The following is a 27,502-nucleotide window of genomic DNA, read 5'->3' as shown; positions in this document are numbered from 1 at the left end:
TTTTCCCGCCGAAACGGCTCCTAAGAGGCGGAACGTCCCCCACATACCCTCAGTCTTTCTTTCGCCGCCGATTGATACAGTTTTCCTGGCTCGTTCGCCGCGATGTCCGAGACTGCACTGTTCAAAAAATGTGAGTCTTGTGGAGGAAAGATGACGAGATCGGATGGCCATTCGTGCTGTCTTTACTGCCTGGGAGAGACGCACAACACCCAGGCGTGTAAGCACTGTCGGGCGTTTACCTTGAAGGCTAGAGCAGAGCGGGCGGGTCGTTTACACGCGTCCCTGTGGAAGCGGGCGATGGCGGTTCATGACCCATCTACTGAACCTGCGAAGGGGCCAGAAAAATCTGCCCCACGACCCGGCCCTGGTTCGACCAGCTCTCGAGCCTCTCTTTCCCACCCTTCTCCGAGTCAGTCGGAACCGAGGCCTTCGGAGTCACGGGCTGTCCCTGCATGGAGCGCTTCGGAACCAACCGTCGTCGGTTCGGAGCCGTCGGTTCTGAGTTCTCATTGGAGCCGCCCGGCATCATCGAAGACGCCCTCGAAATCTTCGCAAGAGCCTCCGGAACCGTCCCCTCCTCGGAGTAGAACACCTTCGGTTCCGAGAGCTGCTTCTTCAGACCCGGTTCCATCAGAACCATCTTCGATTCCGAGAAGTCGGGTTTCGACGGGGGAAAAGGAGAAAAAGAAGAAGCGCAAACACTCCTCTAAGAGTGGTGCAGCAGTGCTTGAAAGCATCATCTCCACTCCACCCGTTCCCGCTGAAGCTCGTCCTTTGTCTTCGAGTGAGGCCCGTCTGGGTTCAGGTGACCATCGTTCGCCCCGAAGTCCTCGGAACCGGGCAGGCTCGGTGGACGACGTTATAATTCTGGATAAACCACCCACACCATCAGGGCAGCCGCGGTCTACCTCTCGGGATCCTCATTCCCCGAGATCTTCCGAGTACAGCAGGGGTCGGGCTCGACACCGACGTAGTCCCCGGTCAGATAGAAGTAGGTCCCGGGACGAGTACCGGCTTAAGGACGATAATCACCCATTTTTATCGGTCCATCCGCCTCCTTCTTCACTCGTCACCGAGGAAATGCAGACTAGGCCCAAACAGGGGTCGTTGTCGGTCCCGGCCAACAAGGATAGCAGATGCATAGATGCTATGGGTTGGAAGGTCTACACTTCAGCCGCTTTTGGGATCAAAGTGGCCAACTATGCAGCCATGATGGCTGCATACCAGTTATTATTATGGAAGAATGTAGCTGCATTCATCCCCAAGCTCCCAGATGATCAGAAGGTCTTCCTTCGAGTAATCCAAGAGGAGGCGGTGAGGCATCAGATCAATGCTAGCCGGAGTGCAGCGGATACTTCAGCGATAGCATTGCTTTCGGCCGTGGTCCTCCGTTGCTATGCCTGGCTGCGTACCACAGCTCTCCCTCCAGACACGAGAAACAGAGTGGAGGACCTCCCCTTCGAAGGGACTACTCTTTTTTCAGAGAGGACGGATGAGTACCTCTCGAAGAAACGGACTGACAGGCTGACTGCAAAATCGTATGGGGTGCTGCACCAGACTCCCTACCAAGCTGCGAGACCGTACCACAGGTCGTTTCAACGCTACCGTCAGCAGCGTTATCAGCCCTATCAGGGGTACGGCTATCAATCACAGCGGTCATACCAAAGTCCTCAGCCTACCTATAACAGGCGTAGGCAGAACCAGAGGGGTTGAGCTGGCTCACACCAACAGCAGCAACTGAAGGACCAACCTCCGATACAGAAAAATTTCTGACAATTACAGGGCTCTGACCCATTTTTCGGAGTCAGACTGAGTTCCTATTTGGCCGCTTGGCGTTCCATTTCTACTGACGTTTGGGTGTTGTCTATTGTTGAAGTTGGATATAAAATAGAGTTTGTTGAGTTACCTTATTTACGACTCCCTGTCTTTACTTCTGATGCACCCACACATGAGGTCCTGGCTGAACTGACCGCATTTTTACAAAAAGAGGCCATTGAGGAAGTCCCGAAACCGGAGTCTTGGTTTCGTTTTTACTCTAACCTATTTATGGTAGAGAAAAAGGATGGTGGGCTGAGGCCCATCCTGGATCTCAGAACCCTGAATAAGTTGGTTCGGGTTCGGAAGTTTAAGATGGTCACCCTTCAGGTGGTTTTGGCATTAATACCCCTTAACTCTTGGCTTGCGGTCCTGGACCTTAAAGACGCTTATTTCCATATCTCTATATTTTCGGAGCATAAAATATTTCTCCGCTTCACGTATGGTGGCCGTATCTATCAGTATAGAGTGTTACCTTTCGGGTTGGCATCCGCCCCGAGAGTTTTTACAAAGTGTATGGCCGTGGTAGTGGCCTACTTGAGACTCCAAGGGTGTTGTATTTTCCCATACCTCGATGACTGGTTACTAGTGGGGGATTCCCTTAGTCAGGTCATGAGACAGGTATCTCTGACGTTAGAGGTATGCTTGAAGTTGGGGTTATTCGTGAGTCATGAAAAATCACAGTTGACCCCTGTTAAGAAGATTCAATTTATTGGAGTGGTTCTGGAGGGTTCCAGCGATGCAGGGTTTTTGCCTGAAGATAGAGCTCACAAAATTAAAACCCTTATAAACAGATTAAAGTGCTGTCGCTTTCAACCTGCTAGAGTACTGCAGTGCCTGCTGGGGTGCATGGCCTCTACAACTGCTGTTGTACCTTTGGCCAGACTCCATATGAGACCACTTCAAATGTGGTTTAATTCTGTTTTCTCCCCTGAACGCGATTTACAGAGTAAAAAGTTTTCTGTACCCTGGAGGGTGGTGTCTTCCTTGGAATGGTGGCTGGATGATTCAAACCTCTTTGAGGGTGTGCTCTTTGGTTATAGACAGCCACAGGTTACGGTCACTTCGGATGCCTCACTTCTAGGTTGGGGGGCCCATTGTGAGGGCACCTATGCCCATGGTGTCTGGTCAGAGGACGAGGGTAAAGAGCATATTAACTTGCTGGAGTTAAGAGCAATCTTTTATGCTCTGGTTTCCTTTTCAGATACCGTCCAGAACAAGTCCGTGCAGATCTTGACGGACAATACGACGGCGATGTGTTACGTGAACAAGCAGGGTGGAACAGCATCGGTGACCCTGTGCACCGAAGCGGTGAAGCTGTGGCAGTGGGCCCAGGAACGCTCGATGTGGCTGCAGGCTGTGCATATCCCAGGGGAGTCGAACTCCTTGGCGGATCACTTGAGCAGACTTCAGGGGGACCAACACGAGTGGTCTCTCCGGGAAGAATACCTTCTCCCTATCTTTGCCATGTGGGGGTCCCCGGAGATAGATCTCTTCACTTCGGAGGAGAACTTCAAGGCCCGGGACTATTGTTTCAGGGGAGGAGTGGGACGAAAATCTCTTGGGGACGCGTTTCAGCTTAGGTGGTGGGGTCACCTATATTACGCGTTCCCGCCGTTTCCGCTGCTGGCCAGGACCATCAGCAAGATTCAGCGGGACGGGACATCGGTCATCCTGATAGCTCCGTTCTGGCCACGCCAGCCATGGTTCCACTCCCTTCTACAGCTCCACGTTCAATACTTCGAGTTTCCGGTAGTTCCAGATTTCCTTTTCTGGAGGGGGGTCTTCCACCACAATGTCGAGAAGCTGAAGTTGACAGCTTGGTTCATCAGACAGGATTCTCCTTCTCCTCGGACGTAACCCATGTCCTGGAGAATGCTAGACGTCTGTCGACCCGACAGTCATATACGCTTAAGTGGAACAAATTTATGGATTGGTGTCACAGGAGAGGGATTGACTCGTGGCCTTCCGGAGATCCTGGATTTTTTGTGGGAGATTAAACAGACAGGGCTGGCTAATAGCTCGGTAAAGGTATACTTGGCGGCTATTTCCGCTTTCCACCCTCCTGTTGATAGGAGATCAGTATTCTCCCACTGTACGTCCAGGTTGTTTTTAAAGGGGTTGAATAATCTGTTTCCTCCTGTGAGAGCCATTGTGCCACAGTGGTCACTACCTTTGGTCTTATCTCAACTAATGTTGAGACCTTTTGAGCCTTTGGCATCATGTCCCTTGCGGTTCTTGACCTTAAAGGTGGCCTTTCTGGTGGCTATCACTTCTGCCAGGAGGGTAGGAGAGTTGGCAGCTTTGTCTTGTGACCCGCCATATTTGAAAATACACAATGAAAAGTGGTTCTTAGGACCAAACTGGAGTTTCTACCTAAGGTGGTGTCTCACTTTCACTTGTCTCAAGACATTGTGTTGCCAGTCTTTTTTCCCTCGCATACCTCGACGGCTGAGAGGGCCTTATACTCCCTAGATGTTAGAAGGGCTATCCTCTTTTATTTAGACAGGGTAAAGCCTTTTCGTTTGGATTCCAGTTTATTTTTTTGCTTTGCGGGGCACAAGAAGGGAAAGAGTGCTTCTTCCCAATCTATTTCTCGGGGGGTAGTACAAACTATACTGACATGTTACAAGTCAGCGAACCTACCTTGTCCCCTAGAGGCACGTGCTCACTCGACCAGAGCGCAGGCATCGTCGGCTGCGCTGCTAAGGGGTGTTCCCCTACATGATATTTGTAGAGCGGCAACTTGGGCCTCTGCTGATACTTTTGTGCATCATTATGCCCTGGACGTTTTAGACAGAAGGGAGACAACAGTGGGTACTGCGGTTCTACAATCAATGTTTCTGTAACTAGAAAATAAAATTAAAAAATGAGGTTTTTTTGTCTGGAGTTGTAGGTTGTGTTGCATCTAATAAACACATTTTACTTACCTCCTCCCATGTGTTAAGCTTTGTAATCTTCCCATGTGAGACTGCACAGGAAGACCGTCGATGAAAAACAGGTTTTATTTACTATAACTGTTGTTCATCTAGGTCTTCCGTGCAGGCACACATGCCCTCCCTCCTTCCTCGCTAAATCTCTTGGTTTTCCTTGCAGTATGGCGGCGAAAGAGGACTGAGGGTATGTGGGGGACGCTCCGCCTCTTAGGAGCCGTTTCGGCAGGAAAATGGCCGTGCAGGCGTGCAGAGAGGCGGGAGCTCCCCCTAGTGGCGTTGAGCTTTGGAAAATTTCCGGTATCGGCAGGCCTGCGCATGCGCAGTTCCCCCATGTGTGCCTGCACGGAAGACCTAGATGAACAACAGTTATAGTAAGTAAAACCTCTTTTTGTTGTGGGTTTTCCAGGCTGTATTGCCGTGGTCTTGGCATTGTAGTTCCTGACGTTTCGCCAGCAGCTGTGGCCGGCATCTTCAGAGGTGTAGCCCCAAAAGACAGAGATCTCTCAGTGAGATCTGACACTGAGAAATCTCTGTCTTTTGGGGCTACACCTCTGAAGATGCCAGCCACAGCTGCTGGCGAAACGTCAGAAACTACAATGCCAAGACCACGGCAATACAGCCCGGAAAACCCACAACAACCAACATCCTGGAAGCTAGCATGATTTGAATGGGGCCAGAGCTCTACCTTTATAGGTAAAATGTGCCCTGAGATGGAGGAGAGTCCTCCTAGCAGTTAGAACAAAGGCTCCAATGGTTAGTTCCTGGGTTAGACAAAAGGCTTGAGTACTTTGATTGGCAGCTGCCGGTGTGTGTGAATACAAATGTAAAACTAGTTCTAGCACTGCACAAAAAGGATAGTTTGCTGATGAAGCGCACTAGAGCTAGGTTAAGTGTTTTTAGGGAGGGGATACATTGTGCCAGGAACAACTGTCTATACTTATGAATGTCGTTTGATTAGCTCCTCAATCACTGACAGGAGATCTCATCACGGAAGGAGGGAGAGGAATGTGCTAAGTGGGGTTGACGCTGCAAGTCCTTTGTTGCTCTGAGCACCAGTGGGGCTGGCGATGGCAGTAAATCCAATCAAGCTGCGGTCACTCTGCATTCCAGAGCAGCATTCCTTGCATGCCTGGTTCTCCCGGGTGGGATGTAGCAACATCAGAGGCTCCCTGGTGGCCATACAGTAACCATTTTAAACTCCAGAGGTGTGTCCACTTTTAATATCACATGCAGCTATATGAAAACTGCTGTATAGCTGGCGGAAGCCAGGCTGACTGCTTACAATACTGTTGAGCTATCTGAAGAAGGGAGCTCGAAGGTTTACACCTGAAAATCTTGTTGGTCTCTAAGGTGCCACTGAACTTGAATCTGGTTGAGGTACACATCACCTCTCCCCAGTCTTGATAAATAAGATTGAATAATTTCCTTGGTAACAAAAACTAGATGTTTATTTATTTCCCTTTCCTTGCAGAATCTGATTGTCAATTGCTTTAGTGATTTTATGGATGTTCTTTAACCAGCCTTGACAGGGCATAGCAAAATATCAGTGTTAATGAACATAAACCATATGTTTCTCTGATGCAAGACCACCAATAGTAAAGTTTTGATGGGAAACAAATATATGCAAATTCTCTCTTTGTGCATTAACTCCCAATGAGTGGCAAGACACCACTGGGCAGGCTATGCTGATCCTACCCAGTAGTAGAGTACAAGAGACATTGGAGGTCAGCATTGGCTGGTAAGTGCAGCTGCTGTAGCACGGTGGTTAAGTGGTTTGTCTGTGAACCACTTCGAACCACTGGTTTGAATCTGACTATTGCCATGAGCTCAGTAGGTGGCCTTGGGTAAGCCACTCCTCTCAGCCCCAGCTCCCTAGCTGTATTGTGGGGATAATAATAACACTAACTTGTTCACCACTCTGAGTAAGGCACTAATTTGTCTAGAAGAGCAGTATATAAGCGTTGTTGTTGTTGTTGTTGTTGTTAAATATAACCAACTGGTATGTTACATTGAGTGTTTAGGTCTAACAATATATACTATCGATTTATTTCAGAGAAAATCAGGCAAAGATATGCAGAACTTCCAGGGGAGTTGCACATTATTGAGCTTGAGAAGGATAAGAATGGTCTTGGACTCAGTCTTGCTGGCAATAAGGACAGGTCTCGCATGAGCATCTTTGTTGTGGGCATCAGTCCAGATGGCCCTGCAGGGAAAGATGGAAGAATGCATATTGGAGATGAACTTTTAGAGGTAATTTTTTCTTTTTCAGTTTAAATGTTTTAACTTGCAGTGGAAGAGAAAATCAAGAATCGAATACAAAATAATGATCTGAAACTGCAAATAAGGCAAACGTGCTAACAGGCACAGTTCTGGGGAATAGCCTTTTGCTGTTGCTATTTACACACTTAGACATGTTCTATCATTCTCTGTAAGTGCAAATGTCATGGTCAAGTTCCTATCAGTTGGACAGTGGATAGAGAGCCACAAAGATAAAGGAGGGATTTCAATGTGTGTGGGCAACTGTTAATACTATGTTTCCTGAAATAGGGGCATGTGTGCCAGTTTCCATTTCAAACCTCCCCCCCCCAACTGTGCCACACAGCATAAGAGGAGGATGTAAACTTTATAGGTGAGTGCCAGTCAGGGAGCAAAGCAGGCCCATCCATAGGCAATGGATACGTTGGTGACACTTCAGGGATGCAAGAAACAATCCGTTGGTAAATTGGGAAAAAATAGGAAAGGATACCCAATGTGGAAAGCACTGAGCCAGTCCCATGAGTCATAGAATGACTCATAGCACTGAATAATCCAATCTCAATAAGCCCCCATATATCTGAAATGAGGGAGGGGCTTCTACATGACAGATATTGTAAACACAGTAGGCTTTAGTACTCTTTACAAATGAAGCTCTGTGTTTCATCTAAGCAAAAACTTATGACTTGCAAAATATAAATATGGTATTTTCTTATAATAGTTGACTGTCTGAGGGATACGTAAACTGAATAAAACCAAAATAAGAATTACTGACCCAATTAGATCCATGTTTAGGATCTCCCCTTTTTTCTTTTTAGTTTAGAGCAACTGCAAGGGGTGTTTATTTCATTGTGGCAACAACAATGGGATGAAGATTGATTAACCCTTTCTTCCGGTACCATTTCCGTGCTCTACATTATCCTCCTTAAGATGCAGGTAGCTCCATGGGGACAAATAAGGATACAATATTGGTCTTTTCTGTCTTAAAAATAATTATAGCTTTGGGACTGTGAGTGGAAATTAGATCAAGAAAACAGCAGGAAGGAAAAGGCAAAACACCCCCTTCTCTACTGTGACTTTCCCAATCTTGTAAATAGCCACATTAAAGAAAGGAAAATGCATGTGATCCTGATCATGGATTTTCTTATCTATGGGGTCCATTATCTCACCCTCCTTTCATTTTTTTAACAAAACAGTCAGAGTCCATGGATCATTATCTTTGGGTTCTGGCTGACTAATTCAGGAGCGCTATTCTACATCATGTGTGAGGAGAACTGAGGGCTTGTAATTGTCTCATGCCATTTCTTATTTCATGCATATTTGACTATTCTGTTTAAAGCAAAACAGTTTGTAATGGCATATCCAGTGCTGAGGAAGTGGAGAGGACAGTCAGGTTCTTCACATTGACAAAACATTACTTAGATCTATTTCTGACTTAGGTTGCTGTGAGTTCCAGCAGATGTAATTCACTTTCATCGCTGAGCTTTCTTGACATTTTAGCTGTCTTCATGCAGTTCTATTTTTGTTGTATTTTAATATCTGTTATCATGGTATCTGATCAGACCAACGCAACATATCCAGTTTTGAAACATAACATATTAATTCTGTTTCTCTTAGCTTGAGAAAGAGAGTATGTGTTTTCTTGCAGAATGAAAAAATGGGACTTTAAAAAAACCATCCTTTTTGTTTGCTGTAATTAATTAAAACACACTGCTTTAAATATAGTTTATAGTTTAATCTAGTTTATCTGTTCAGCTTGAATAGAATTAATTTTAGCTTTTAGAGATATTAGCACTAATCTGAGACTGCATACAGACATGCATAAATTCAGCACTAATCCTATTGTAGAGGAATATTCACGGCAGTTGCAATCACACAAACCTTTGCCAAGGATAGTACAATCTTTTTCATGTATGAAGCAATATATGCACGGCATTGATTGGCTGATCTTTGTGTCAAACATTAAGTAGCTCTCTTCCCCTTTTCAAGGTGGGTCATGGTTAGACATGGGCACGAACAGCATTACGAACAAAAAAACCCCATGAACTGCCCAATCTTCTGTTCGCGAACAAGCTGTTCGTGCGGCCCCATCCTAAACGAACAGGTGGTCGTTGCAAGCCTCATTCGTTGCCTTCGGCAGCCGTTCGTCAAGCCAGACAGTCTGGCACTTGCAATCAGTCCCCTTGGCAACCGGAGGCAGGGACTGAACTCTGTCTGAACTCCTTTTGGCTTTCCTTCTGGCTTTAACCCTTCAAAGTATATCCAGCAGAGAGTCCCGTTTTTCCACTGTGAAGAGAAAATGACAGCCAACGGGGAGACCCGTGGATCATGCCTTTCCCGGGGTGCAATCTCTCTGAAACTTGGGGGGTCTTCAGAGGACAGTGAGGACTATGTCCCCTGCAAATTTGGTGGGTATTGGACATTGGAAAGGTCAGTTTGTAACCCCTCAAACTAGCTGCCAGCAGACACTACTGTTTTTGCCAGGACAGAGTCCTTTAAACTATCAGCTGATAGTTTTAAAGGATCTTTAAAAGGCCAGGTAAGTGGGTTTGAGGGGAGGGGGGATGTTGGGGGGGTTCTGGCCCCCATGAACAACGAACATGTTCGGGAACAGTTCATGTTCGTCCATGTTCATTGTTCATTGTTCGTGGATGGCAACGAACGACGAACAGGGTGTTTGGGGTTTTTTTTCCGTTCATGCCCATGTCTAGTCATGGTTAAGGCTGTTTGGCTGGCTCTTCTGTCAGTTGCTAAGTCGGGCCTTTTCTTTTCACCCCAGTTCCAAACCTGTCCACAGCAAAGGTAGGGTTGCCAGCTCTAGGTTGGAAAATTCCTGGAGATTTTGAGGATGGAATGTGGGAAGGGGAAGGACCTAAGAGAGTATAATGCCATAGAGTCCACCCTCCAAAGCAGCCATTTTCTCCAGGGGAACTGATCTCTGCGGCCTGGAGTTCAGTTAGAATTCTGGGAGATCTCCAGCCACCACCTGGAAGCTGGCAACTCTAAGCACAGGTTCATCTTCGTTCTTCTGTGCCTCCACACATGGGGACTGCGCAGGCGCAGGCCAGCCGCCGGAGAATTTTCTAGAGCTTCCATGGCTCCGAAGGGGCCGTTTGTCGCGCGCCTCAGCGACCGTTTTCCCGCCCAAACGGTCACGTGATCCTCCAGCGACCAACGGCCCCTTCCCTCAGTTCTCTTCTTGCCGCCGCTTGGAGAGAACGTGAGCTTCGTTGCTCTGTGCTTTTTTGTGCTTCGTGCTTTATTCTGACTGATTGCTTGGCTTTTGACTTCGGACTTCGTGACCTCGACTATTCTTCGGATCTCGTTTTGGACTTTGTTGTGGACTCGGTAATTTGACTCGGACTGTTTTTGACCTTCCTTTCGCGTGCCCCTGAAGATGGCCTCAAAGGCTCTCTTCAAGCATTGTCTCCAATGCCACACGAAAATGGCCAAGACCGATGGCCATGAACTGTGCCTGTTCTGTTTGGGGGAGACCCATAATGTGACGGCCTGTAAAATTTGCCAGGGTTTCACCAGCAAGGCCCGGCAGGAGCGCAAGGCCCGACTAAACTCCTCCCTGTGGCAGAAGGTCATGTCCGGAGGCGCTCCGTTGCCCTCCTCCAAGGCCGGCCCAAGCCCCTCTGCCGAACGGCATTCCAGAGCTGGCTCAGTGGCCTCCGCGAGGTCGGGGTCGAAACCGCGTCCCCCGAGTACCTCGGCGTCGAGAGCGGCCTCTCCAGCGCAGGGACCGGTGCGGCCGCCCCGTAGCGCGTCATCTACCAGGTCGGATCCGAGACCTACGTCGGAACCGAGGATCCTGGTACCGAGTCCCCGGTCGGAACCGACGTCCGGATCGGTTCCGATGAAGCCTAAGAGGTCGAAGCCGAGGTCCCCTTCGAAGGTGAGGAGCGCGTCGGTTCCGAGGTCTTCTTCGGAACCAGCGAAGAAGAAGAAGAAGACCAAGCATCATCGGTCGCCGCGTCCCGCTCCTCAGGAGGAGGTCATCGTGCTTCCTCACACGCCTTCCCCTCACCTGGGCTCCCCGGAGCCAGAAGACATCACCGTTCCTGTGCCGGATCCGATGGCCTTCGAGACGGTGCCCGCGGAATTCTCGTCGGGGCCGGAGCCGAGCCCGCACCGTCGGAGCCGACCATCGCTTCCCCTTCGGTCGCCGAGGCTGGAACCGAGCCCGTCTCCTCGTCGGAGCCGTCCGTCGCCTGCCCGTCCGTCTCCACCTCCGGTCGGTCGTGAGCGGCATGGTTCCGGGGACAGTGTCCGATCAGTCCGGTCCACTGCGTCCCGGCATCGGCAGGCTTCCTACCTCCCCTCGCCATACCGTTGCCAATGGGAGGGGGCACCTGCGGGCTTCTCCGTGTCGGAACCGAGGCCTTCGACATCGAGGTCGGCGTGGGCTCCCCCTCCGCTCCAGGTTCCGGAATCCCAGCTCGGTTCCGATGAGGAGGATGGGGAGAGCTTTGGCGGCTACCAGTCGGAGTCCTGGTCCGAACCATCGCCGGCTGAGGAGCTAGTGCCATCTGCGGACTCACCATTCGAGGACCTCCGCATCTACGCCGACCAGATGGCAAGGATGGCCAAGGCTCTCGAGATGGACATCTCTTCGGCTGTTCCCCAGACCAAGGACAAGCTCCTCAAACGTATCTATGGGGATAATCCGGCGTACGTTGGCTTTCCCATGCTCGAGGGTATTGAGGAGATTGTGGAGAAGGTGTGGCAGGTGCCCTGTGATCAACCTCCAACATCCAAGTGCATCGAGCAGCTTTACAAGATCAAGCAGGGCACCTGGCCGGCGTTGGTGAAACACCCTCCACCTTCCTCCTTGGTCACAGAGGAATTCAACCCCCGACGATCGGGTCACTCCTCGGTGCCTGCCGATAAAGAGGGCAAGAAGCTTGATGCCATGGGCAGGCGCCAATACATCGTTGCTTCACTGGGTCTGAGGATTGCCAACTACCAGACCATCATGGCAGGGTACCAGCTGTACCTCTGGGAGAAGTTGGCATCCTATACCCGGGACCTCCCTCCTGAGCAGAAGGCTGTGGTGTCCCTGCTGCAAACAGAGGCTGTCCGGCTGTCTAAACAGCAAATGAATGCTGGGAGCCACGCTGCTGACACCGCTGCTCGGGGAATGGCTTCGGCGGTGGTCCTCAGGCGCCACTCCTGGTTGCGGTCGACGGCCCTGTCCCAAGAGGTGCGTTCCAGGGTGGAGAGCATGCCCTTTGAAGGGGACTCGCTGTTCTCCAAATCGACCGACGAGACCCTGAAAAAGAAAAAAGAGGACAGGCAGACGGCGCGGTCCTTGGGTCTGGCTCCAGCGGACAAGCCCTCCTCTAGGTCACGGTACGCTCCCCGGTCCGGCCCTTACCACTACCAGGGCAGATACCAACAGCAGCGGCCGGGCTACCAACAGTTTCCTGCCTACCAGCAGCGGCCTTACCCTCCCGCACAACAGCAGAGGAGGCGTCGGCCTTTCAAGCCTCGTCAGGCACAGCAACCGGCCCAGCAGAAAGACCAGCAGGGCGCCGGGAGGCAGTACTGACGGGTCGCGCCAGCCGTATCCCCGAACTTTTCGGACAGACTTAGTCCACTCATCTCTGAGTGGGAGTCAATAACATCTGACTCATGGGTCTTAACTATTGTTGAACTGGGGTATGGGCTGGAGTTTGTTGAGCTGCCTAGATGCAGTTCACCCCTGACAGCTGTCAATAACACTATGGCCGAGCTGGATGCGGAGATCGTGTCGCTCTTGGCCAAGGGTGCTGTGGAAGAATTGCCCTATGAGGACTCTGTAAAGGGTTTCTTCTCTAGGTTCTTCCTGGTCCCTAAGAAGGATGGGGGCTTACGTCCCATTTTAGATCTGAGGGGCCTTAATGCCTTCCTCAAGGTGACCAAATTCAAAATGGTTACGTTGGCGGCTGTGATCGCCTTGCTGAAACAGGGGGATTGGTTTGCGGTTCTTGACTTAAAGGACGCATACTTTCACGTGGGCATACGGAAGGAGCACAGGAAATACCTGAGCTTTGTTTACCGGCAAAGGGTTTTCCGGTATAAGGTGCTCCCCTTTGGCCTGTCCACTGCCCCACGAGTGTTCACTAAATGTGTGGCCTCTGTGGTTTCCTTCCTACGGGAGGAAGGCTGTACCATCTTTCCGTACCTCGATGACTGGCTCATCGTGGCTGAATCGGAGTCTAGGCTGGTGCAGGACATTGGCTTGGTACTTAGCACTTGCCAACGCCTGGGGCTCCTGGTGAACTTGGAGAAATCCAAACTGGTGCCCAGCTGCAAGGTGTCCTACATTGGTGCACTGTTAGACTCTGTGGAGGGTAAGGCCCTGCTCCCCTTGGAGAGGGCTCGGTCCCTCAGGGGTCTAGTGTCCATGTTTAAAAGGAACCGATTCCAGTCTGTGCGCACTATCCAGTGCCTACTAGGGCATATGGCAGCGGCCACCTCTGTGGTGCCTTTCGCTAGGCTGCGTATGCGCCCTCTCCAGAACTGGTTTGTGCGGAGGTACGATGCTCTGCTGCACCCTCCGTCCCTCAAATTCTCTATCCCAAGGGTCGTCCTCTCCTCCTTGGACTGGTGGCTGTCTGATGACAACTTGTTTAAGGGGACCCCTTTTGGGTATCAACACCATGACATCACGGTTACCACTGATGCCTCTCTGTTGGGATGGGGGGCTTACTGTGGTGATGTGTCTGTGCAAGATGTCTGGTCTGACAGGGAAAAGACCCTCCATATTAATGTGCTTGAACTAAGGGCCATTCGTTTCGCACTTGTGTCTCTTACAGCACTGCTGAGAAATCGTCATGTGTTGGTGCAGACGGACAACACGACTGCCATGTACTACGTGAATCAGCAGGGGGGCACAGTGTCCATGGCCCTGTGCCGGGAAGCCACACTCACTTGGCAGTGGGCTATCAAGAACGGCGTGTCGCTCCGTGCTATACACGTGGCTGGGTCGGACAATGCCCGGGCAGATGCCCTCAGCAGGGTCCCTTTACTGGACCACGAGTGGGAACTGAACGTAGAGTGCGTTGGGCCGATCTTCCAGATGTGGGGTCATCCAGTGATAGACGTGTTCGCCACTGCGGCGACCACCAAGGCCCACACGTTCTGTTCCAGGGCGGGGAGCGACCCCCTCTCTATTGGGGATGCCTTCCAGTTTACGTGGACGCAGGGCTTGCACTACATGTTTCCTCCGTTCCCCTTGATTCCCAGGGTCCTGTGCAAGATAGAGGAGGACGGGACGGACTGCATCCTAGTGGCCCCCTTCTGGCCACGGCAGGTTTGGTTCCCGAAGCTCCTACAGATGTCCCAACGGACGTATGTGAGTCTGCCCCCTCGGCAAGACCTTCTCCTAAACGGGAGCCTGGTCCACCACGATCCCAGGAAGCTGCACCTAACGGCTTGGCGGATCGTTCCTCCCCGATAGGCTTTACTGACGAGGTACAGAGGGTCCTCCTGAATGCTCGTCGGCCATCCACTAGGCGCGCTTATGCGGCCAAGTGGCGCAGGTTTGAGCTCTGGGCACTTGCCAGAGGGGTGGTGCCTGACAGCAGTCCCTTGGGGGTTGTGTTCGAGTATTTGTGCCACTTGCGTGGCTTGGGTTTGAAGGTGTCCTCCCTCAAGGTCCACCTGGCAGCGATATCAGCTGCTCACACCCGAGTTGAGGGTGCTACGGTGTTTTCTCACCCACAATCCCGCCAGTTTCTTAAGGGCATGTACAATCTTTACCCACCTGTGTCGGCGCCAGTGCCTCAGTGGTCACTGTCCTTGGTACTCTCACGTCTCATGTTGCCTCCATTTGAACCTATGGCTACATGCCCCTTGGACATGCTATCCTACAAGGTAGCATTCTTGGTGGCCGTCACATCGGCCAGGAGGGTCAGTGAGCTGTCTGCACTGCGGTCTGACCCTCCCTTTCTTGTGTTTCATCCCAACAAGGTGGTCCTGCGTCCCTGCCTCGGGTTCCTGCCCAAGGTGGTGTCCGCCTTCCACCTCTCGCAGGATATCTCACTGCCTGCATTCTTTCCTCAACCCTCCTCTAAGGGGGAAAAGGCCCTCCATACCCTAGACTTGAAGAGGGCCCTAGCCTATTACCTGGATAGGACGAAGGGATTCCGCTCCAGTCCTCACCTGTTTGTGTGTTTTGGGGCCAAGGACAAGGGTAACAGGGCTTCCTCACAGACCCTGTCTAGGTGGATTGTGACGGCCATTAGCAAGGCCTATTCCCTGGCAGGGGTGGATTGCCTGCTTCATGTCAGAGCCCACTCCACGCGGTCCCAAGCATCCTCTTCGGCACTCCTCAGGGGGGTGCCCCTGGTTAACATTTGTAAAGCAGCCACATGGTCCTCTGCAGACACCTTTGTCAGGCATTACGCCGTTGATGTCAATGCGGAGCAGGATGTATCTGTGGCCAAGGCTGTCTTACACTCCCTTTTTTCCTGAGGGAGTTTTGGTATGACTTTCTTGGCGTACCTGTTGGGTACCCTTGAGTGACAGTGTGTATATATGTACCTGGGGGTGTGTATATATGTAAATATTGAGTATTTATGTGTCCTTTCACATTATTTTTACATAGATGTATATATGCATATCTATTTATTGTTGATCTTGTTTGCTTAATAAAATTGTGTTGGACTTCACCCCCGCCTTCCTTATTGTGTGAAGCTTGGTACACTCCCATGTGTGGAGGCACAGAAGAACGAAGATGAAAACAGGGTTAACATACCTGTAACTTATGTTCATCGAGTTCTTCTGTGCTGACACACAACCCTCCCTCCTACCCCGCTGTGAACTCCAATGCACGATATTGTGATGGCTGTAACGGAAATTGGTGTTTTTAAGGTGTTATGGCTGAAGTGTGTTGGTCAAGCGGCGGCAAAGGAGAACTGAGGGAAGGGGCCGTTGGTCGCTGGAGGATCACGTGACCATTTGGGCGGGAAAACGGTCGCTGAGGCGCGCGACAAACGGCCCCTTCGGAGCCATGGAAGCTCTAGAAAATTCTCCGGCGGCTGGCCTGCGCCTGCGCAGTCCCCATGTGTGTCAGCACAGATGAACATAAGTTACAGGTATGTTAACCCTGTTTTATGACTTGTCATTCCTTAAATAATTATTTTAAATGGGAAATCATGCAGTCACTAACAGAAATAAAATCAAGTTGATGGGCAATAATATTAGAACAAATGGAAATCACTAACACTGACACATTATCTGGTGCATTCATAGCAATCAGCAATGTCATACTTCCCAGTTGCAGTGGGAACAGTGGGGCATAGGTAATACAAAGAATCTAAGTGAAGTGATAAAGCTGTAGTATAATGTCAGTCACCTGAAAATGGGTGTGGAGATTTAGAAGAAGTAGAAATGGAGATCCTTGAGCTGCTATATCCCAGCCAAAGGTGTATGGGGTGTTACAAGGGAGGGCATCAGGAAATAAAGGTACAATCCAGCTTGATTAGAGCAAAAACTAGCATTTGTGGTTAGATAAGAACCCTGTTCAGCCCCAGGGGGTGGCGTGATCCATTATTCTGAATTTGTGAATAAACTCCATTTCAGCAATCTCGTGTTGTTTCTCATTGTTAGGTCCAGTGATCATGCTGTTGGAGTAAATATGGGGACAGAGTTGACATTTTGATTTATTGCAAGCTCTGGTCTCAGTGTCAGTGTTCGGAAGTACATTATTAGGAGTGAGATATTGTTTAATATTAGGGGGCTGTCTGTGGGCAAAAAAAGATTTGCCTCCCCAACAAAGATGGACTACAAGCCACTAAAGGAATACCATCACTGACAATAACACAGCTGATCTTGCTAGCAGGCTCTGCCAGTTTGTGGTCACCCACAATTACTTCAGATTTGGTGAAGACTTATTCCTTCAAATCCATGGCACAGCCATGGCCACTTGCATGGCATCCCAATACCCAACGTTTTCATGGCTGACTTGGAACAGTGCTTTCTCAGCCCCTACCCACTAACACCCCTCCTGTACCAGAGATTTATTGAAAACATTTTCATCATCTGGACACATGGGAAACTGAAGTGAGCTGTGTCTCAGGAAAGCTCAATCTACAATAAATTTTGTTAGTGCTACTGGTCTCTTGCTCTTTTCTGCTGCTACAGACAGACTACGCATTCCATCCTAATTTACTTTTAAATGTGTACCAGTGAATGATGGCCTGTACTTTCCCTTACAGCAGCACTATCTGTTTGGAATGCTGGTTTGCCCACATTGTGTAAACCACTGGTTGCTAGTTCAGATGTAGTTTGCCATAGACATGGAAATAATTATCTTACTGCTTGGGAGGAGGAGAAAGGAGCATTGGACCCAAACATCTTCTTGTCTTGCTGATGTAGCAACAAACCATTACGTCAGAACTAAGACAGTACGTAGCTGTTAATTTTTAAAGGAGTCCGGGCTTTTGTTTCCTTGTGTTGTGACACAGTAGATTGCATAGCAGATGGGTACAGATTCCTAGCCACTAAATATGCTACTACTGTTTAGATGACCAAACATGTGGCTGGCAGTTGGTGAGAAACAAATTTATGTATTTATTTAGATTTTTATACCTAATTTTTCTAACCAAAGGGGACACATTGTTCTCCCCTCCATTGTTATCTTCACAACAACCTTGTATGGTAGGTTAGTAGGGTTGCCACATTACTTCTGGTGACAAGAGACATTGTGTACCCTGCTGCTCCTCAGCTGGGTTGAGAGAAGAAAATGGTGATTGAAATGGGGGACACAATCAGCATTCGTGGTATAATGATACAACTTCTGGCGTAACCCAGAAGTGACATCATCACATCAGATGACATGCTAGCATTCACACAAAACTAAGGTTGAATAACAGAACTTCGGTCACTGCTACCATGTTGCCCCCAGTGCAGTGACATTGCTTCTGGGTCACACCAGAAGTCGCATTGTCACACCAGGGACATTAGTCACACACACACCATTAAATCCCTTCCTCCCCCTGGCAACCCTATAGGTTATGATGAAAGAGAGAGTGGTTAGGCTGAAAGAGTGTGTGGCCTGAAAAAGAGTGACCTTGCCTCCCCTTGACCTTGGAGACTTAGACTTTAATAATAGCACTAGTGTAGTAAAACAGTGGAGTCATTATCACGCTAGCAACATTTAACCATAATGCATTCAGACTCTGACCAAAAAGGCCAATTTCTTTACACCCTCTATGAAATATTTATGATGTCAATACCACTCCAAAACATGTACTTACTAAGGCTGTCTTTGTTTTAAATCTCATTTTCTGTTTTAATTTTTATTCATAATGTAGCCACTTCAGTTCCTTAACCCTTAGTTTCATTTGTCTTTTCTTGCCTTTAGTTCTTTTATCCTTTTACCCTTTTCTGACTCCTCTCATTTATACATCTGTTCCTTAAAAGGAGCCCTGAGCCAATTTTAACATTACAGTATGTAATTGCGGTTTTCCTATGAAGCCTACTAGAAAAGGCTAAAGCCATAGAGGCTTTCATTAGTTTTTTTAAAAAGATACTGAAGGGAGGCTACATTCATAGATTATAAAATTACTGGAAAAAATATGTATTCTGCACAAATAGATGTAGATAGAATTTATGCTGGTATTGGAAATGTTGCTTGCTCAAAATTCACAGCTGAAGACACAGCAAGGTTGTCAGGTCTCCCTACCTGAAAAGTGGGGGTGATGTGCAGGGGTGCCAATCTTCCTTTCCCAGTGAGCTGAGGCAGCCTGGAGCATGCTGCTCACAGGCTCTGCAGGCCCAATGATATTACTTCTGGTTTAAACTGAAAGCTGCAGCATCTCTGCAGGCCCAAAACATAGCACTTTCACTATGTTTGGGGCTGTTTGTTAAAGAATTGGCCCCAATGAGATGTCATAGCTTCTGGTTTAAACCAGAAATGACATCATCAGACCTGCAAGCTTGTGTGCAGCGTGCTCCGGCCTGCCTCTGCTCACCCCTCCCCTACTGGCCAGGTGAAGAGCAGCAGAAAGCAGAGGCTTGGGGCAGGGGATTCCCTACCCTGGCAAGTGATCAGGCAGCCTTAAAACTCAATGGAACACTTGCCTCTTATTTTGCTTGGCCTGCTCTGGATGGGGCATTATGAGGTAAACTTCATGCTCCAGATTTTGATGGATAGATGCAAAAAGTGTCCCACTTATATGGCTTTATAAGATAAAAGATCACACATCTGTGATCAGATCTCCCATCTCTTTTAGCAGCTGCGTGGAAAGGAAAATAATTAGGTCAGGACACATCTCTGAAGAAGTTTCACTTTTTCTCCTGTACAATTTTTTATGTACATCACTTACATTTCCCAAGCTGCTCCTTTCCCCAGTAAGGAAACCAAACAGTTAACCAATCCCTTTAGTTAGGGTTCTGTTCATAATGTAAGGGGCTCTTCAAATTTGATTGTATGTGCAGTGCAGGGGAAGTATTCTGTCTTTCGACACAAGAATCGTGCACGAGTATTCAGTCTTGAACTGTTCTGTTTCAATCTAATTTGAAGCAGGATAAATGACATAAGAATATATGGCAATACACACTGTATTATGTGTAGGTGCTGTAAGCTGCTATATTGTTGGCTTAACAATTAGTACATTTCTCACAAAATAATTTAATTCCAGTTGGAAAGCAGAATTACCCCTACAAAAATATGGGCAATAAACCCAAAAATTACATTCAAGTTGCACTGAAACATGTGGAGCTATGGTTTGGTTTCTTAGGTGAATAATTGGTATTGAAAATTACAGCTTGTTTTGTGTATTTTATAGCCTGATATTTCTTGAATAAATGCAGTTTTTAAATTGAATGTGTTTTTATCACTGTTGTTTGGAGCAGTTAAACCTGTAATTTTTTAAATTATTATTTCTGTTCATTAACATCACTATCCCACTTCTGTTTGTGTAGGACCCTTTATTTTTCTACAGAGGGTATATTGGCCGTTTTTATGAATTGGCTGTTATGATCCTGCTTCCTTTAGTTAGTTATGTTGTCATTTCCTTGACAAAAGGAATGACTCTGCTATCACTGAAAATTAACATTTTCCTTTCTTAGGTTTATGACTATCATTTCCTGTGCATCTAATGAAGTGGCCCAGAAAGCTTATGCTGTAATAAATCTGTTGGTCTTTAAGTGCCACCAGATTTTGTTGTTTTTGTGGAACAGACTAACACAGCTAACCCTCTGGAATATATCAATTCCCAGTCTCACTTGAAGTATTTATGGGAAATGTTTAATTTGCTTGCATGTACAAGTTTTGCAAGGGAAACCACATTAAAGCTAAATCTTTCTTTATGAAGAGGGATGGCAGCCTGATAGGTTTCTGAGGAAGTGCAGTGAAGGAAGTTAGCATTGACTGTTTTCACTTTTCATGCATTTTTGCACACCATCTTACTAAAATGCTGTTACATTTTAGGAGGACTCTTACAGAATACTGATCTATACTCCTACAAGGGGAAGAAAGCTAATATAAGGCAAAACTCCATGTGGTTTGACATTTCAGTAGGTTCAGAGGAAATAGGATTACTATCTCCTCCATTTTACAGTGCGTGTGATTTTTATCTCTCACTCTCAAGTTGTATTTCAATGAATTGAATGGCACCTTTGGTTAATATAATCAGTCTTATTCCGAAGATATAATTATTCCAATTGATCAAAACTTTATTTACACAGAGAGTTATCAGAGTAAAACAAAAGAAACATATTTCTCCAGGAAGCAAAAGGCTCATAGCTTTTAACTTTATTTTATTCTTGCTTGCTGGCTGGCTGGAAATTAGATTAAAAGAAAAAGCATAGAGAAGGGAACATTTCCTGCAGAAGTATGTGATAAAATTACAAAGCGATACATAACCTTTTGTCTTTGCTTAATTTATAATCATGTTTAACGTTCTTTTTTATAAACAGATAAACAACCAGATCTTGTATGGGAGAAGTCATCAAAATGCTTCTGCGATAATTAAGACTGCCCCACCAAATGTCAAACTGGTATTCATACGGTAAGAACATTAACAACTGGGTTTATCAAATCCAAGATTAGTGGCCTGAACTGGGAAGAAAGAGTGAATTTACAAATAAAATTGATAGCTGTTAAAATCTGGTCTCAAATACAGGCCTTTTGAGCATTTTGTAATATCTCACACAATGAGTATGAGTTGACAGCTGGTATGATTTAGCAGTTAGAGTGTCTGACTATGATCTGGGATACCCTGGTTCAAATCCCCATGCCACCTGGAAACTTGCTGGGTGACCTTGGGCCAATGATCACATTCATCCAACTTAAGGTACTATGTACATGAATGCCGGCTTCTCCACATATATACCGCCCAACAGGATGGGGAACCACATGCATAAACAGGTTCTTGTATGTGCTGTTTTCTTTTTGAATCAAACTGCTAGTCAGGAAGGGGATGAGTATCTGAATTCAGTCCATTCATCCATTACTTCCCCTACTAATTTGGATTTATCTTTTTGAAGAGACTTTTTGGCTGCTGCTTCTATGAGAAAGACAATTGTCTTACTTTTTATATTGACTGAATAGTGCTCAGTTCTTGTTTACAAGTTTAATAAACACCACTTCATTATTATTTGTATATATTTATAAATATACTAGCTTGATACCCGTGCTTCACTATGATAACTACTTTAAATCTAGTTACATATGGGTATGTAACATTTTTTGGTTTGTGTTTTTTTTAAGTTGGTTTTGTAGTATAATAGCATAGTACCCAAGCTTCACAAAGGTGTCTGAATAAAGCGAAGCGTGTTATCCCTATTCAGGAGTCTTCTACCATCTTTATTCAACTGTCTGCAGTTTCCTTCATCTAAATTTTACCTCAGAACAAAGAGTTCTACAGCTGACCAATCAGGGGGGGGGGCGTGAAAGCAGGCAGGAGTGCCTCAAAACACCCCTTAAGCGCCATGGTGCTCTCATCCCAAACAATGAGCTTGCAGTTCCACAGCACTTGGGCCATGTTGCTTTGTTTTGAGATGCTGAACAGGGGTGTTTCTGCATGGATGAAGTTAAGAGGCAGCTTGAAGGTAGTGAAGGATCATATGCCATGCCCGAGTAAGCCTTAACCTTCTGTGGAAGTCAGTGCCTCTCTACTTGTCTTCCAGGATTGCTTTGCTCATAGAGAGACTCTGCTGCTCTGTGCACCTCAGGGTGATCTTGCTGGTACTTGGCCACTGCTGCTTGGTGCACTGCAGGAGTAGGGTGTGCATATTTCTTCGCTGCATGTCTAAGTTGCTTCCTCCTTTTAGCATCGGCATATCTTGCACGACATCTGCCAGAAGGCTTCTTGGCGGCAGTAAGAGGTAATGGCTGCGAGAGGTGTGAGGTGGAGTTGGACTGAGGGAGGGGTGGTATGGTGGGCACTTTGGCAGGTTCATGTGAGAGGTTTGCATTGAAATGACCCCTAAAAAAGTCGTGCACCATCTCCCCATGAACATTTAAAAACTCAGTTGCCATACTGACTTTTATATAAAAACCCTATTCAGGAGTCCTGTACTGTCTTTCTTCAACTGTCTGCAGTTTCCTTTACCTGATTTTTACCTCAGAACACAGAGTTCCACAGCTGACCGATCAGGGAGGAGGAGGGTGTGAGCAGGCAAGAGCCTGTCAGCCACACAGGAAAGCCAGGGCCCACAGGGAGATTGGCAACCCTAGCGGGGAAGACTAGCAGGTGTACTTTTACCTCAGGACACATTCAATGACTCCCAACAGCAACTGCATACTTACTGTTTAGAATGTTGGGGTGATGACCAATCAGGCCGCATATGCAAATGACCTCAGGGAAGAGTGGCCGAGTTGGCAGTTGGCGGGGGTGGGGGGTGAAGGAGGAGCAGCCTGCCAGGCACACAGGGAATCTGTATCCCTATGGGAAAACACATTTTACCCCTTTTTACCCCCTTAGGAGATGGATTTCTTAAAATCCCTTCTTAGTGAGTCTCAACATCATGAAAGGAATGTTCTCCCCAAATTTTACATTTCTAGGTCCAGGGGTTTGGGCTGGGTGTTGATGAGTCAGCCAGGACACTTGCCTTTATATATATAGATTTATACTCCATCCTTCCTTTTGGCTCAAAGCAGATTACAGGTGATAATTAAATTTCAAATTAAAACCAAATTTTAAAAAACTCCAAATAACCTTCCTTCCTTCTAAAAGATGTCTGCTATTCATATTGCATAAGCATTTAGTATGATTAGAGGACCAAAACGAAACTGGCTTGCTGATTGAGAACTTGACAAATTAAAGTCTGTTAAAATCATTCTGTTGGAAGAAAAAAGCTCCTATCACAGATTGGATGATGACTCATCTATATAATTCAATAGACTGGCTGCAACTGGAGAATCAAGGAACATGCTTATTTGATTGATAGGATTTCATGAAACAAAGGTGATTTTTGAAGGAGTCTAGGGAATGAAAGTGAAATGTGCAAGGAGAAAATCTGGAAGATGAAATATTAGTAAGACAGAAGACCAACCAGCTTACATAGTTGCAGGTGTGGCAACCATCCCCAAAGTCCTGCCTGTCCTCCAGGGCTCTGAACCAATACTTGTGATTTAAATTGCATGCAAATCCCAGAGATTACCAGCCAATTAGAGCCCATGAAACTCCACTGGTTGGGTGGGGATGAGCAAGCCTTAGCATAAGGAAAAGAGATACTTTTCCCCTCAGACAAGGGATTAGTCAGGCGATTTATTTTGGCTTTAAGTTAGGCTTTGAGGCCAGGTTAGGGAAGGAAACTTGTTTTGGTGAAGTAAATAAACACTCTGTGAAGGGCCCACCCTATCTAACTTTCTGTGTACAGGTTCTTTGACCAGGATCTCTGTGAAGTAAAGGAGTGGTCTAGAACCTAAGTGTAAGCCTGTAAACGGTAGTAAAAAGGTTAAGAGTTGAAACCTGAATGCTGAGGGAAAAAGGAATCAAATTTCCCTTCACTGTTTGTATTTGGTTAACTAACAGTGCAATCCTAAAAAGAGTTAGTCCAGTCTAAATCCATTGATTTCAGTGGGCTTAGACTGGAGTATCTCTTCTTAGGACTGTACTGTACAGCTGTTTTAACATGTTAGCTCGCATCGGAGATAAGATATAACGTCTGTGGAGTGCAATTGCGAGCTAGGTGTACAATTTACTGATTATTATTCCGTACTAAATCTTTACTGTATTACTCCTGTAAATAAATTTGTTCATTTCCATCTGCATCTTGTTAGACAAGGCAAAATAGCTGTGTGAAAACACTATAATTATTCTTTACCAATTAAGTACTATATTATTTAACAATTAAGTACTATATTATTCTTTAACAAATAAGAACCCTTGAGGGCACACAAAGCTTACAAGCTATCAACCAGTTAGATAAAGCTTCTTCTGTCTTCCTTTTTTACTGATTGTGGGCAGCCATAAAAAGAGAAGCCAGAGTGTGGGATTTGGACAGCCATAAGTCTGGAGGGAGGATAGTTGCCTCAGAAGTCTCCTTCGTCTCTCTCTCTTCTCCCCCCCCCACTTGTTGCCAACACAGTAAATTTGCTGCCTGATTACAGAAAATGGGTCTTTCCCTAATATTGTTTGACCTAAAATGGCACCATTTGGGAGTTGGAGCGTTTGGCAAGTGAATGTTAATATTCTTTAATGGCTCCCTCAGTTGGAGCCCTGTTTTTGCATGTGATTTCTCCAGCTGCAGGACAAAGTGGATGCACATGTTTGTGGTGGATGCACATGTTTGTGTGAGCACAATGACATATTAAATCTGTAGGGTACGGACAAAGAGCAAAGAGAAGGATTGGGGGCGGGGAGAGAGAACGTGCTGTGATTGGAGATATAGGGTTTCTTTTTCTGGGAATCTGGCATGAAGTAATGGTCTGCTGCTCAGTAGAACGGCTTCTTTTTGTTCACCCACTGTATATTAGTAAATAAAACTAATATAAGATACCTGAAGTATCCAGGGTGCTCTGTCATCCAAAGGAATATGCTACCTCTAAAAGCTTTGATGCTGGGAAATTTGGGAGTACGTAATAGTATTTTCAGACAGAACAGAAAAACTATTACGAGGCTTGTTCTTCAGGGGTATCATCTACCAAAAGTTAAACACTAGACCACATTGATTTCAGCAGGTGGATGGCAGTAGTAAGTAAGAATGGCATAGTTACTAGATCTTCCCATTACTTAATGGCACTTAAAAGTGCTTAGATGATCATCTGAATGGATTGTGTCCTAGATGTAGTGTAAAGTGATTGCCAGTGTTTAAATTTTGCCTCACTGTGTACAGCTCTACATTGCTGTAATATGGAGCCTAATGCTTATCAACATAATAGGGTTGTTATGAACATTATTTTTGAAACAATTGTAATATAATAATTATGTTTAATATGATTTTTCAAAATTGTGCTTTGAAGTGTAGTCAAATAAAATTTTTAAAAATAAACTTTAAAGTCCTGTGGATGATCTAAAAATCTGAGCTGCATAATTAATGTAGAAATGTGCTTTTCTGGTTTTGTCATTCAAAGGGTTATCAGTTATCCAATTCTCTTTCTGGTTGCATGTTACAGAATCATGTTTATGCCACCCAGGCTATGATGTACCCCTCTGTAAAATCATAGACATGGCGAATCTAGCCACCTAGATTCATGTCATGGTAGCTTCCTGATTAGAGTACAATATAGAGTTACCAGTTTTCATCAGATCAGCCCGTCACAAGGGCCTTCCCTTCCTTGTCACACTGGAAATGATGTAATTCCCTGTATGACAAGGAAGAGCTCCGGAGCGCCTACTCATGTTGGTCACACACAAGGTAAGTTCCCCCCTCAAAAAACCCACCCCCAAGCACCCCCTGCGAGTGCTCCTCAATCCCCCCATCCTCCGGTTGGGCTCCAGGGGACCTGGCATCCCTACTACCCTAACACATTCTACATACGTCTCCCTTGAAATCCGTTTGGAGACTCCAGCTGGTACAAAACACTGCAGCTCAAGTATTATCAAGAGCTAGACCAAGCATGCATATTATCCCCATTCTGCAATCACTCCATTGGCTCCAGTTAAAGGACTCAATTCAAAGTTTTGTCTATCACATACAAAGCCCTTCATGGCCTTGACACCTCATATCTGCATGACTGTCTCTCTTCCTGTCCTCCACCACAGCAGCTTCACTCATCTGAACAGGACCTTTTACAGGTGCTGCCCAGCAAATGGGCAAAATCAACAGCTGCCTGTACACATGCTTTCTCTGTGGTGTTCCCCACCTTGTGGAATGGCCTGCCTGAGATCAGGAAAGTTCGCACTCTCAGAGGGCCACCAAGGCAGCTAACAAATTAAAACATTGGTGAAAGAGGCGGGAACACTGAGCAAGGCCATGCAAAACAAAATAGTCTTCACGTGTTGACAGAAGAAGGCAACAGAAGTCAACAGGCAAATCTCCCTGGAGAGAAAGTTCTAAAGTTTTAGTGCCACTAATGAGAAGGCCCTCTCTTTGGTTGCCATCCAACTAGTCTCAGAAGGCATGGGTGTCAGGGCTTGCAGCGGCCGCTGCTGGGCGGGGCGCTGGGCAGTCTGCTCCTGACATTAAAGGGGGGCCAGGGATTCTGCAGGACCCTGCTTTGTGGAAGGAGACTCCCTCTCAATCCACTCGCTGGCCTGCTCAACCTGTGCCACTCACCCTCTTTGGCCTCTGCCATCTCCTCCTTCATCCACTCTCCTCCTTGCCATTGCTCTCACCCCCCCCCCTCAGAGCTCTTCCTAGCCACCTTATATAGGGTTTCCTTTCCCCGCCCTCCTTCTAGGCTTGTTCCCTCTCCTGACTTGGCCCAGCTGTGCCTTCCCTCAGGTGTTTCCCTCCTACCACTAATCCCTTCTTGGCTTCCTTGCCTTGCTGGCAGGGTGGGGTTGAATGCGAGCCATCCCCAGCTGAGGTCTCCTTGGCCTTGCTCATGAGGAGCTGCCCCAGTAGGCCTTTGAACTGCTGAGCTTGCCTGGCCTTGCTCATGAGGAACTGCCCCAGCCGGTTTCTGTGCTGCTGAGCATGCCTGGCCTTGCTCACGAGGAATTGCCCTAGCCAGCTTCTGGGCTGCCTGCTCATTGATGCTGGGCAGGGCTGCCCATCTCCTCCCCCAGAATGCCTGTGGCAGCTCCACCTGGAGGGGCTTGGCTCCTAGCAACTCCTGAGCCAGGCTGCTGTCCTCTAGCCGGGGTGTGGCTCTGGGCTGTAGTGGCTGCTTCTCCTTGGCTGGTAAGGGCTCTGTTTGGGCTGCTGCTGGGTCCCTATTCCCCCTGTCCTGCTCAGCCCCCTCTCTCCCCCCTGGAGGGTGGGACTGGCTGGTCTCTCCCTGCTCCCTCCAGCCCTCTGAGGCTTTGGCCTTTCGCCCCTTCCCCCTGGAGTGGGCAGGTTCTGGACCTGGTTGCTGGCTGGGGTGGTAGGGCCACTGCCTCCCAGTTGCCTCCCACTGCTCCCTCCTGGCAAGTCTGGGGGCTGGGACTCAGACCCCGGACAAT

The 27,502-nt window shown here is 47.4% G+C and overlaps 1 protein-coding gene across 1 annotated transcript in view; it reads left to right on the top strand.

Moving 5' to 3' along the window:
* PATJ (PATJ crumbs cell polarity complex component) overlaps positions 1-27,502 on the top strand; it is a 286,475-nt gene that overhangs the window by 175,439 nt on the left and 83,534 nt on the right. Inside the window, exons 30-31 of the mRNA XM_054979641.1 lie at positions 6,805-7,001; positions 20,922-21,013. Coding sequence (XP_054835616.1) covers positions 6,805-7,001; positions 20,922-21,013 — 289 coding nt within the window. The remainder of the gene's footprint in view (positions 1-6,804; positions 7,002-20,921; positions 21,014-27,502) is intronic.

This window comes from Eublepharis macularius, chromosome 5, assembly GCF_028583425.1.
Source record: "Eublepharis macularius isolate TG4126 chromosome 5, MPM_Emac_v1.0, whole genome shotgun sequence".
In the NCBI taxonomy this organism is placed as follows: Eukaryota; Metazoa; Chordata; class Lepidosauria; order Squamata; family Eublepharidae; genus Eublepharis; species Eublepharis macularius.
Note: the sequence above shows the minus strand (reverse complement) of the source record. Positions and strands in the feature narration are given on the sequence as shown.